Here is an 11641-nt window from a genome sequence, read left to right as displayed (position 1 = left end):
CAACATACCGTATTTAACATTAGCTTGAAAGAGGAGTCAGTAGGTACTAATAGGTATTATATTGCACAGTTATTAGTTATTATGTTCACCCACCGTGCAAATCAAATAAAAACACACAAATGAACCATGAATAAAATTGTCAGTTGGAGTAAAAACTCAGAGGACGACTGTTGTGTGAGTGCTGTGTGTCAAACTGCTACAGAGTCCACTGGATGTCTGTTAATATGTGTTTATTAGCATTACTAGGTATTACTAATGAAAGTGAGTGGGGTGACAGAGGAAAAGGGAGGAAAATAAGGAAAGCTAGGACACTAATGGAAAACACACATGGTGACAGCTTAATAGATATATTTAGAGGTAATAACTGAATCACTGCATGAGCTGCATTATTAACTATTTTTGGGACGTGACACAATGTACTCCTAAAAATAATATAGCGACACATTTTAGCACAGATCATCTGTGGAAGTGTGGACAACAACTCTGTTTCTCTCTCTCTCACACACACACACAGACACACAGACACACACACACACAGAAACACGCACACACACACACACACACACAGACACACACACACACACACACACACACACACACACACACACATACACATAGACAAACATATCAACGCGCAGACATAGACACGGAGTTATGTACGTGCAAATACACACACTTAGAGATGCCCAAGAGGGAACTCAAACTGAGCATCTGATGCAATAGTTAGCAACATCCCTGCAGACGGCCACAGCCTTTACCTCCAGGATTTATGTGTGGGCTCCATCAATCCAACAGAGAATAACACCAACCTCAGTCTGTAAATACAGCAAGCTAATCACCTGCAGCTAAGGGGAAATTACATCTTTCCTCAATGTGCTGTTTACCCAATGTGTGTTCTTCATACATTTATTCTTAACACTGTGAGAGCTCCATCAGGCCATCAAGACACACCGACAAGACAGGCTGAATTACAACCACAGTCATTATGACGAATAAGAATACAAGAGAGAAAGGGTGCCTTTGATAACTTTCCGTGCCAAGTCCATTTTTTTTTTCATTTTCCCGAAACTTCTCACTTCTGCTTTCGACAAGATCAGCCGTGGGCCTTTTAGAGCATGTGGTGAGGCTGTCGAATTCAGAAATAGCGTCCATGGTCAGTGTACATGTGCGAGAGCAATTGTTCACATTGTGTACTTTTATAGCTACAGTCTTATCTACATCTCAACAGAATAAGGGCTACACCTTTACTACCCCCCCTCCCTCCAAACCCCAACCTCTAACAGAACAATACGGCCTCTGTAACACAAGTCACAGACTCTAATTCAAGTGTCAAGGTGTTTGCGGTCCAGCACTGGTACATGTGAAGTTAGAGTTGATAGAGTTAATATTTATTCTATAAAAATCAGGCAGATACTGGACACGTATTTCATAAAGCGGTTGCAATATGCACAAACAAATAAAAGTACAGGTGACTGAAAAGAAAAAGAAAGAAAGAAACGGTGCATCCCTGATAAACTATGCATATTCCCATGGCAACCCGTGAACAGTTAATTCGATTCAGAGAGTCTGAGGAGCTGGACGAAGAATAAAAGGGGTATTCTACAATGAATGGGGGGTTAGCTAAGGTGGCTGCTGCTGCTGCTGCTGCAAATTCCTCAAAAGTTAGCAGTAGTGCACTGTCATGGTCTCATCTTGCACTGGAGCAACTTTAGGACTGTCTGAGGACTTGAAGTCACATTTGAGTATGCTTTATTTTATGAAGTACATGTCAGTTCTTTACATTAGCGTGTGTGTGTATGTGTGTATGTGTGTGTGTGTGTGTGTGTGTGTGTGTGTGTGTGTGTGTGTGTAGGCAGATAATAAAATGGCCTGTTGAAAGAGCTATATAATCCTTTAATCACTTTATGAGGACAGGAGGATACATTACATCATAAGAAGTAGGCTAATCTATGAGCACAGAAAGCAAAATATGGCTGACAATAAAGATATATTCCTGTAATTTCAAGTCTCTTTTTCTTTTGGGGTACAGCATAAGTGAATGCTTTATTAAGCCTATTATAGCATAATTATTGTGCATTTCACACATGATTAAAAAGGCTGTTTGGTTATCAGCTCGATTGACTTTATAGTGGGACTTTGTCTCTATGCTCTTTGGTCCTGTCACGGTGGTTTGTGCTGTAGTCCGTGGGCTCTGCCTCTTCCAGGAGCGCGTCAACGCATTGTTTCCGAGGATCCAGGAGAAAAAAGTCCATTGTTGTTGCGAAGTTTTTAATCTGGGGATTTAAGGCACATCACATGCTCAGACTGAGCAGCGGGGCGCTGGACGACAACAGGAAAAGTTACTGCAAAAACCCCATGTCGGAGAGGGAACTGTTCCTCCCGACAGGACCCAGGAAAACATTGTATTCACAGTGCAATGCCAGTTCCCCGTTTGGGAGTTTAGGATCGCCGGGCAAGTGGATTTTAAGGAGTCCAGCCGACTTTTTGATTCTCTGGAGAAAGCTGACCGCCTCACATTCAGGATAAGGATGACGCTCAAGTACAGCCAGCGGTCTCTCATGGTTCTGTCCTTACTGGGGGTTTTATCAGCCATCATGTCCGTTTTATCGGTCATTTTGATTTTCCAGCTTCAGTCTCAACACACGGCAGTGAAGGAGTCTCCCCCTTCCACCTCTGCGCTCATGCCCGCTCATGTCTGGGCCGTCCTGCTGCCGGTCTCCACGGTGCTCTCCGCCCTGTCCCTCACCCTCCACCTGAGCTCCGTGGTGGTGTGTCTCCTCCACAGCTACTTTTCTACAGAAGTCTGCAGAGGGGAGCAGGATACTGAAAGGTATTTAGCCTGCACGTAACGCAGTTAGAAACACACACCTGCCGCATCACTCACTTATTATAGTAAGCGTTATGCTGTTGTTGGTCCAAAGTGTTTGGAATCAGATCAGTTTTAATAGGCTGGGTCACTTAAAAAAAAGGACTAATGCAATATTAATATGGACCTGAAAACCATCACTTATGCAGGTGAGCGACCTTTAAAGCAATATAAGCTCCTATCCGAGTTTTAAAGGAAGGAATAACACAATATTTATCTAATAAATGTCAAATTTATAAGCAATAAAACACCCTTGGTCCATTCAGGTGGTCTCAGTTGTGGTTACTAGTAGCTCAGCATTAATACAGTATCCTGTAGCCACATGTGGCCACTGTGGCTCCTTACTTGAACTAGACCAACTTTCAAGTGCAATGGATGACCTGAAACATAGGATAGGCATATAGAAGCTTTTGCTTGACAAACAACAATTAAACAAACAAACAAAAATATACCCCTCAACACACCTGGTGTATGCAATCCAATACATGCTGTACACGCTGTAATACATCCAAGATCAAACTTGTTTTGTTGTTATTGTTGTTATCAATGCTGGAAATAAGTCAATTAAACTGCTGTGGTGATTTTGTCCATAGCCCATGTTAACTATGTTCAACATAAGGCAGAGCAAAACAAACCCCCCCAAAGTACAGCCTCAAATAAAACCCCAGATTTGTATTTATGCCCTCCAAACATACAAGGCTTTAAGAAAAGTAATAATTAATCAAAGGCTATGGAACTGCTTTGTATTGCATCCTAATGTGGGTCCTACATTCTGGTCCCAAGGTGCTGCTGTAAGTGGAATAAACAATATTTAATTTGTTTAGTGAGTGTTTCTTCTTCTGCCCACACAATAATAATGAGATCTAAGCCAACTGAATGAAGTTTCATTAAGAGAAAACAGTTTCAGAAGTATAAAAAGGGCCTTCCTTATGTGTCAGAGTGCAGAGGCCCATTCTGCAATGTTGTTAGCCGACCCCCTTCTTTCAAAACCCTATGAATCCCATCTAAACAATGGCCTTTCTCTCATTATGCCCCCAGCACACGGGCCTCTAGCTGGCCCTTTCCCACGTCGGTTTACAAATCCAACAGCATACCCCAGGACCTCCCTACTGACAGAGGGGACATTCCAAGAAAATGGGAATAGTAATGAGCTTTACACAATATCTAGCATTTGCCCTGATAAAAAGATAAATAACCAAATGTTTAAGGACTTACAGTTCTTATAAACAAACTTACTAAGGGAGAAATAAAGAAGGACAAAGAAAAGTTGCATAAAAGTCGTATTTATTTATGCACTGGTGAGAAAGTAGTAGTAGTAGCAATGTAAAAGTGTAAACATGTCTGGACATATGACATTTGTTTCCACAGAGCAGACTGGTTCCTTTTGGACAGCAGAGCTGTGCGACACGTAGCTATCGGACTGTTCTGTCTGGGGGTTTCTGTCTACTTGGCAGGTAAGAACAAGAAAGTGAGAACCAATATTTCTAAGAGTCTGGATTTTCTCTTTAAGAACAAATCTGGCACGTCATGTATTTAACCCTGAAATAAAGTTTAGACACAGGCATCTGTTACTGCATTCTAGCACATATTTGTATGTTTTTCTTGTGTAAGTGTGTTAAGCTTTTATAATTTACATGCAGGGTACTGTTTAGTCTTTATTCTTAAACAACACATTCACAAAAACCTGAAAGACTAACATTGGCTGTGCAGTGGATTTTCAACAGCAGAGGAAAAATAAACAGCCCGGCCGCTTTCTCTCTGGTCCATCCAGCGAGTCCATGAGAACAATGCATTCTTTGAGCAGCGTCCATGACTTAAGTGTGTTTAATGCTGGACCTGGCAGCGCTGTGGTGCTCTGTTCCACTGAGTGGCTTGTACTGGGTGGGGGTAGGGGGTGGGGGCAGCAGTCACTCCATTGTGATGAGGAGGTGTCGCCCTTATGACCCCACTTCAGCCTCCATCAAGAGGTAGTAGAGCAAAGGTCTGTAGAAGCAACACCACCAACTCAGGAAGTCCCGTCACATCCCGGAGCTGTGCTTTTCTCCCCCTTCCTTTAGCATGCCTGAGTCCATAGTTCTTTTCCTGGGGATAAACAGAGGACAACGCAGCTAAGAATAGCTAGCATTTGTATGATATTTCAATATTATTGATTGTTGTGATGTGGAGAAAGTGATGTAAAAGATTAAAATGTAGCAAAAAATGTGAAAAAGGCAAAACCTAGATGCAAGTAATGCAAGTAACTTTCAAGGTATTTTGTTTAAAGTTAATTAACCCATTACAGATGAACTAAATAACAGATGAACATTGTCTGCTGGTACATATATATATATACAGTATATATCATATACATATATATAAATGTTCCACCTCCTCCATAAATACCACCCTCTTCTCTTCTCTTTGGCAGCCATGTCCATCTTCATGCTCCTCATATTTGAGGTGGAGACAGGCCTTGCGAGCGCTTGTGTACTCTCCTCTGGGATCTTAATCCTACTGGTCATTGTGATCCACTCTCTGGTCAAAGCTTCTCATAGTGCCAAGCACTATCGCAGCGACCACCTCGACACCCTCTACCAGAACGACCACGGAAGCAGCAACACACCTGTCTCCCGACACTGCGAGCTCAAAATTGGCGTGGACAAACCCCGAATGCATCGCAGCCAGTCTCACCTCCAGCACCAGATCTCCTACAGTCAATGTGGCAACCAGAGACCGCAACAATACCAGCACCAGCAACAGTACTCCCCTGCTGGAGATTCCCAAGGCCATGCTAGTGATAAAGATGGCTACAGCAGTGGTGGAAGTTGTCCCCGAATGCACCGGACCCTGTCCACTGAATCTGGTTTACTGCAGGCCCAGGCTAAACCCTGGAATGGGGTCAACAATGAGATGAGGAGTGTCCTTGCACGCAAGTCAGGGATTTCTGCAAAAGACTCTACTCTTGTGTGACATAAAGGACGCCGATCTCGTGGTTAAAGACACTGATGATCTCATCACAAGAGGACTGTGAACACGCGTCATCTCAAACAGATGTAGAAGTGTCCGTTTGTACCATTCTACACTCTGCAGGTGTCCTGACTGATTGCACAGATCCCAAAACATTTCCACCACTGATTTCTCCTGTTCAGATTATAAAGGATTTTTAATTTGATGGAAATAGAGCACAACTTTTGCATAATTTGTAGTGTTTTGTATAAATGAGCTTGATTTAAATCCCACCAGTGCTGCCCAAGTATCAATCTGGCAAATGTAAAGCTTTCACTGTCATGATGTGAATCCTCTTTTTGACAGATATTTGTGCACAGTGTGCAGATGTGTTTTTTTTTATGTGTTCTTCAAAAATGATTTTATATCAACCTTGAATTAATTCATTTGAGAAATTATAATTCAGTTTAAAAGATGTGTTTCAACACCTAAACATGAGATTAAAATAATGTTCACAAAGACCTGTTCACTTTTAATGTCATTTAAATACACATTTCTATCATTTCTGAAAAAGGAATATTTAATACAGGCCTGCATGTGATTCATCATGTCTGGAGGAAATACTAACCTTGGACACCTCAGTCCAGAGGTCATGAGGAAGTGGAAGGGGCATGTGGAGCAGAGACAAGGGGACTGGGAGAGGGGGTCACATCATGTAAGCTTCATGCAGGTGACAGTGGGAAACAAAAGAAAATAAGACATGAAATGGAAAACATGAAGCTCCCATTAACTACAAAAGAGTTCAGAACAGGCCTGATAAATATTTTGCAGTTATTGGGGGAATAAAGTAACATCAACTGAAAGGGAAAAAAAGGTTGTAAATATTAACGGATACAAATGATTAGAAATGAAGGATTAAATAAAACAAACTGAAACTAAGGTCATACATGAATAAAAGGTATGATGGGGAGCAAATAATATATATGTAAACAGGATACAATTCCAGACACTGAGTCACTTATGTCTCTCATTTTACTCTCAAATAAGAGATTTCAGAATATGTGAAAATACGAGGATTCACAAGTGGATCTTTGACACGTTTGAGTGTTGCGGTCAAAAAAGTAATATGGGTAAAAAATAAAATCCTACAATCCTCCGGCTTGTTCAAGCATGGACTATTCTTTGGTTTGGAAAGATACTGTCTGAAAACCACCTCCAATGATGAGCGTCCCGTGTCTAAATGATTGAAGAAACAATCCTTGAAACAGGCGTCACAAGTATTTGTCAAAGTGAGAAACGCCCATATATTAACACTTGAGAGGTAAGGGCATTGAGTTTTGCAGAGATGTGTTCCATTACTTCTGTCACACATAATTAGCCTTTCAAACATCACTTTACCCACAGGAACCGAAATGTTCCAAATTTGAAAAATGGAGTTACACTCAAGTGACAGTCACTATTACACAGTGCTAAAAGGCTTATATTACGAGGAAGCTATAAATAAGCGTGTGTCATATATGGAAGAATTGAGTTGCGACCTTTTTTTCATATTTCACCCCCTACACTTTTGCCATCCCCGTGTCTCAGTCAGCGTGTTCACTGCTGCCTCCTACCTGCGTCCTTGAGAGTTGCTAATCTTCTCCTTCATGCTGATGGCTTGACGGAGGAGGCTGTCGATGTTTTTGAAATACAAACTGCTGTTCGTCATGCTCTTTACGGCACTGCAAAGACCAACAGATGAAAAGAGTTAACAGTCACGGCATGGCGCCATGATTCTGCAAATGTGTAGGTATATGCTCTCCTCACCTGCATGCATACTCTACACTGTAGATGGCTCCTTGACTCTGCTCCTCCCAGCTCTGCATGTCTGTCTGTGTGAAGAATGATGGACAAAACAACCATTACATTATGCCTGCAGGATATGCTCAAGTGTACATGACCCCAACTGCTCTTGCTACAATTCCTAAAACAATTAAAATACAAGAAAATATATAGTGCACATCTTTAAAATTACATTTCCCTTTAGAACGGTTAAAGAGAAAGCATGTTGCATATTGCACAGTAAATGATACTTGTTGTCCAGAGCGTTTGACAGCAAAGCACATTTTTACCACCAAACACACAATCTTCATTGCTAATCCTATGCCTCCGGATTTGAAGGTGGAGCTTTAAAAACAAACACAACGGCTTTCAGTCAGAAAGTATTGACTCCATCCAAAGCCTAATTTGAAGAATTAAAGATTAAAGCAGAATTCATACATGTTTTTTGTTCCAACTATTTAATTTTAGCAGACGTACTGATGACGCCATCTGAAAATAAAACATGGAGCAGGTCAACAGACTTGCTGGGGTTGTGTTGTTATTATTAGTCCATATTAACCACCCCCTATGTTGTGACATTCACAGCTGTTTGTGTAACACAATGTACTTTTAATGTGGTTGGTTTTCCCTTAAATTTCTTCTTTCTTTTTCTTTGTGTTTTATGTCAGTTCTTATCCAAAAGTTGTATCACTTCAAACTACTGAATTTAAAGTAAAATCTCCACTTCCTAAATAAAATAAAACGATAATCTCTTGCCACTCATTTCCCATGCTACTATAAATTCTCTATTTCACAGGTGTTAACAGCGGCTGCAAACCTCCTCCAGAAACTCCAACAACACCCAGACATCTCCTTTGCTGCATCTATGATTATACTGATTTTGTCAGAGTTCTTTCTACTCCAACAGTTAAGTAAAGTAAATTAACAATGCAACAAAAGCCAAAAACTTCATCTGGGTCTCTCTCCCCAACCGGTCAAGACAGATGGCTGTCCTCCATAGAGCTCTGTTCGACATTCCTGCCTGTTAAAAGGAAGGTTCCCATTGCCACTGTGTGCACAATGTTGCTGGATAAATACTGTATACAGATATTATTATTATTATTAAAGGTAGTGTGACTTGCTGCTGCTACTGGAGGAATTACTAGGTCAATGTAAATCATAAATAAGTCACAGTCTGGTCTTCACCTACTCTATATGTAAAGTGTCTTGAGATAACCTTTGTTATGATTTGGCACCATAAATACAATTGAATTGAATTTACAAAAGCAAAATTCCTCATGCTTTCTGGCTGACTTGCCATCCTCAGCTTTCTGCCCCATATCGTGCCTTACCTTCTCCCTCACGGTTTGTGTCTTTTCTTAGATACAGCTCTGATATTTCCGTCTCCCTTACTCCCCTTTAACCGTTCATTTACTAGTTGTTTTTGCATTTTTTCCTCTCTTCCAAGAACATGACACAGGGTGAATACCTTGTGTTGCACCAATTCAGGCAGGGACCTTCTGACGTGTTCCTGCAGCCTGTAGAGAGCCACTGACGGCTCGTTAGCCAGCACGTACATGCTCTCCGTGAATTTGTCAGACACTGTAGAGTCAAATAAGTAACGTTACAGATATATGCAGAGATTACACGATTAAAAAAAACGAAGAACAGCTACCAACAGCACGGTACACGGACAAATAGCAATGTGAACAACAATACCGGTTTAGCTTAGCAGCTACGGTGAGCTAACAGCTACTCGCTAAGCTGCAGCGTTGCCAGGCAACAATGAGGTAAGTTGGAACAATTTACCTCTTCTAACTTTCAGCTGCATCTCCTGATCCTCCATAATACAATGGTTATAACTGTAATGACAGTTAAAAACAATAAAAAGCAGCTGTAACGCGAGTTGACAGCTGAATCTAGCTACTTCCGTGTTTTTGTTATGTGCCACACGAATAATATTCCGGACAGAAACATCCGTTGTGGGGGAAACCCGTTCTTCCTTCAAAAAGTACCAAACGCTTTCACACGTTACATGTTTGGTTCTAACGTGTCTTCAAGTCTTTTGTTAAAATTGTAGTTTTGTTAAATAGTTGATAAACTAACCGATAAGTTAGTGCGTGTACGGTGGCCCGAAAGACTCGAAATCCTTTACTTTCAGTTTTCCCACAAAAGGAAGTTAGCGCAAATTAGACTGTGAGGCTGGATGTGGTGAGTGGACAATGTCTTTGTAAAGTAACTACTTTTTCTCCAGAGCGATGCCACATTATTTAGTAGATTCTCTCTGTTTGTTTTTATTGCAGTGATCATGGAGGCCGGAGGTGATGAAGAGGTTGCACATGGCCGAAATACTCTGTCATCTGACGCTAACGTTTGTCCTCCCGAGTCCAGAGATGAGAGGTCCAATGGTACCTGTGCCTTTTATATATTTTACCTTTTGATATAACTTTAATGTGCGTGATCACTTTCTTGTTTTCTTTTACCGTGTAACATCTTATGAGTGCATTAAGACAATCAGTTTAAACAGTGGATCTCTTGCTTCCACTGACATGACTGTGGTTCATCTGCTTGGGCCAGTGTCTCAAGAAATCCTGGATGTGGATGAAGAGGGTTTGTTCATACACCCCACCACTCTGACCAACAAGCAGCGTGGGAATGAGGTCACAGCACGCCCAGCAACATTAGACTGTAAGTTCTGGCAAACAAACTCTAGTGGTAAAGAGCTAACACAAGTGTGTACCAGACAACCAATAATTGTATTTTCATATGAATGTATTAAGACTTTATTTCCATCAGCTCTGTCCATACACCAGTTGGCAGCTCAGGGGGAGGTTTCACAAGTGGCTTCACATCTGAGTAAAGGTGAGGCGGATGGGTGGTCACCAAGCAGCATAACACGATGCAAATGTTGTCTGGCATTTAATTCTGCGAGCTGTTTTTATTTCGCAGACAGTTCACTGCTGAGCAAACAGGATGAACGGGGATTTACGCCTCTCATGTGGGCAGCAGCATTTGGAGAGATAGCAGTGGTGGATTTTCTCTTGGAAAAGGTGAGAAGTAAGCCCCTGCCGTCCAGAGAGACGTGCTAAAGTAATAAATGCACTGACGTTTTTTTTTTTTTTTGTTTTTAGGGCGCAGACCCCAAAACAATTGCGAGGGAGCGAGAAAGTGCGCTGACACTGGCCAGCTCTGGAGGTTATGTGGACATTGTCGAGTCTCTTCTCAGACATGGAGTAGACATTAACACATATGACTGGGTACAAAATGACTTTTTTTTAATTTCTGATATGTCATCACAAATTGATAAGATGTATTTGTTATGGCAAGCCAACACACCTTGTTAAGATGGTTAAACGTTTATTAAACATTGAAATTTAGCTACAGTGTGACTTGGTTTTTAATGAAATAATTTTTTCTCAGAATGGCGGGACTCCTCTTCTTTATGCTGTACGAGGGAACCACGTCAAATGTGTAAAGGCCCTCTTAGGTACATTGCATGTCTATGATAGTCATGATTATTTCCAGCAAATTCTCTTTAAATGCTTTATTAATTGCCCTTAGTGTACTCTCTTTAAGCCAAAGGGGCCGACATGACCATTGAGTCTGACTCTGGGTACAGTCCGATGGCCTTAGCTGTTGCCCTTGGGCACAAAAAGAGTATGTATTCTCTTCTTATACCTGACCAATATTTTGAGGTTACTGTAAAAGGGTTTTGCTGAATCTAAATGTTCTTTTCTTTTGTTTCCTAGTTCAGAAAGTGTTGGAGGGCCATATTCTGAAACTCTACACACCACCAACATGACACTAGCAGGAGAGTCTGACGCCGTTGACCTCAGATCTACAACCAGCCATTATCAGTGGTGAGATGACTAAGACTTCTGTCACAGAAACAAGGCACTGAAATACAGTTACACTGGGTAAACCACATTTTTTATTTTACAAATGGTTTGCTCCAGTTGTAGGCATTACACTTATTTTCTGACAATGTACAAAAACATTGTACAAACAAGGACTAAAATGCAACATTGTGTAGAATTATTTCAACTGTGA

The 11641-nt window shown here is 41.2% G+C and overlaps 3 protein-coding genes across 4 annotated transcripts; 2 read left to right on the top strand and 1 right to left on the bottom strand.

Annotated features, from left to right (window-relative positions):
• Window positions 1–2389: 2389 nt before the first annotated feature.
• On the top strand, window positions 2390–6337 carry tmem221 (transmembrane protein 221). The gene is made up of 3 exons (XM_083940583.1): window positions 2390–2830; window positions 4235–4320; window positions 5274–6337. The coding sequence occupies exons 1-3, from the start codon at window positions 2529–2531 to the stop codon at window positions 5813–5815; spliced, it is 930 nt and encodes a 309-aa protein (XP_083796709.1). The 5' UTR covers window positions 2390–2528; the 3' UTR covers window positions 5816–6337.
• On the bottom strand, window positions 4810–9532 carry borcs8 (BLOC-1 related complex subunit 8). The gene is made up of 6 exons (XM_083940593.1): window positions 9401–9532; window positions 9081–9193; window positions 7598–7662; window positions 7405–7512; window positions 6420–6511; window positions 4810–4948 (listed from the first exon to the last, which is right to left on the bottom strand). The coding sequence occupies exons 1-5, from the start codon at window positions 9435–9437 to the stop codon at window positions 6442–6444; spliced, it is 393 nt and encodes a 130-aa protein (XP_083796719.1). The 5' UTR covers window positions 9438–9532; the 3' UTR covers window positions 4810–4948; window positions 6420–6441.
• rfxank (regulatory factor X-associated ankyrin-containing protein) lies at window positions 9227–11529 on the top strand. 2 transcript variants are annotated; one of them, XM_083940584.1, is made up of 9 exons: window positions 9227–9381; window positions 9895–9999; window positions 10169–10279; window positions 10388–10453; window positions 10541–10641; window positions 10723–10848; window positions 11012–11078; window positions 11168–11248; window positions 11341–11529. In XM_083940584.1, the coding sequence occupies exons 2-9, from the start codon at window positions 9900–9902 to the stop codon at window positions 11391–11393; spliced, it is 705 nt and encodes a 234-aa protein (XP_083796710.1). In that variant the 5' UTR covers window positions 9227–9381; window positions 9895–9899; the 3' UTR covers window positions 11394–11529. The 2 variants fall into 2 exon arrangements, with proteins under 2 accessions (XP_083796710.1, XP_083796711.1); XM_083940585.1 differs by lacking the exon at window positions 9227–9381 and adding an exon at window positions 9722–9802.
• The last annotated feature ends 112 nt before the right edge of the window (window positions 11530–11641 follow it).

Source organism: Echiichthys vipera (genome assembly GCF_963691815.1).
Source record: "Echiichthys vipera genome assembly, chromosome: 3".
Lineage (NCBI taxonomy): Eukaryota > Metazoa > Chordata > Actinopteri > Perciformes > Trachinidae > Echiichthys > Echiichthys vipera.
This window is presented reverse-complemented; position numbering and strand designations above follow the sequence as displayed.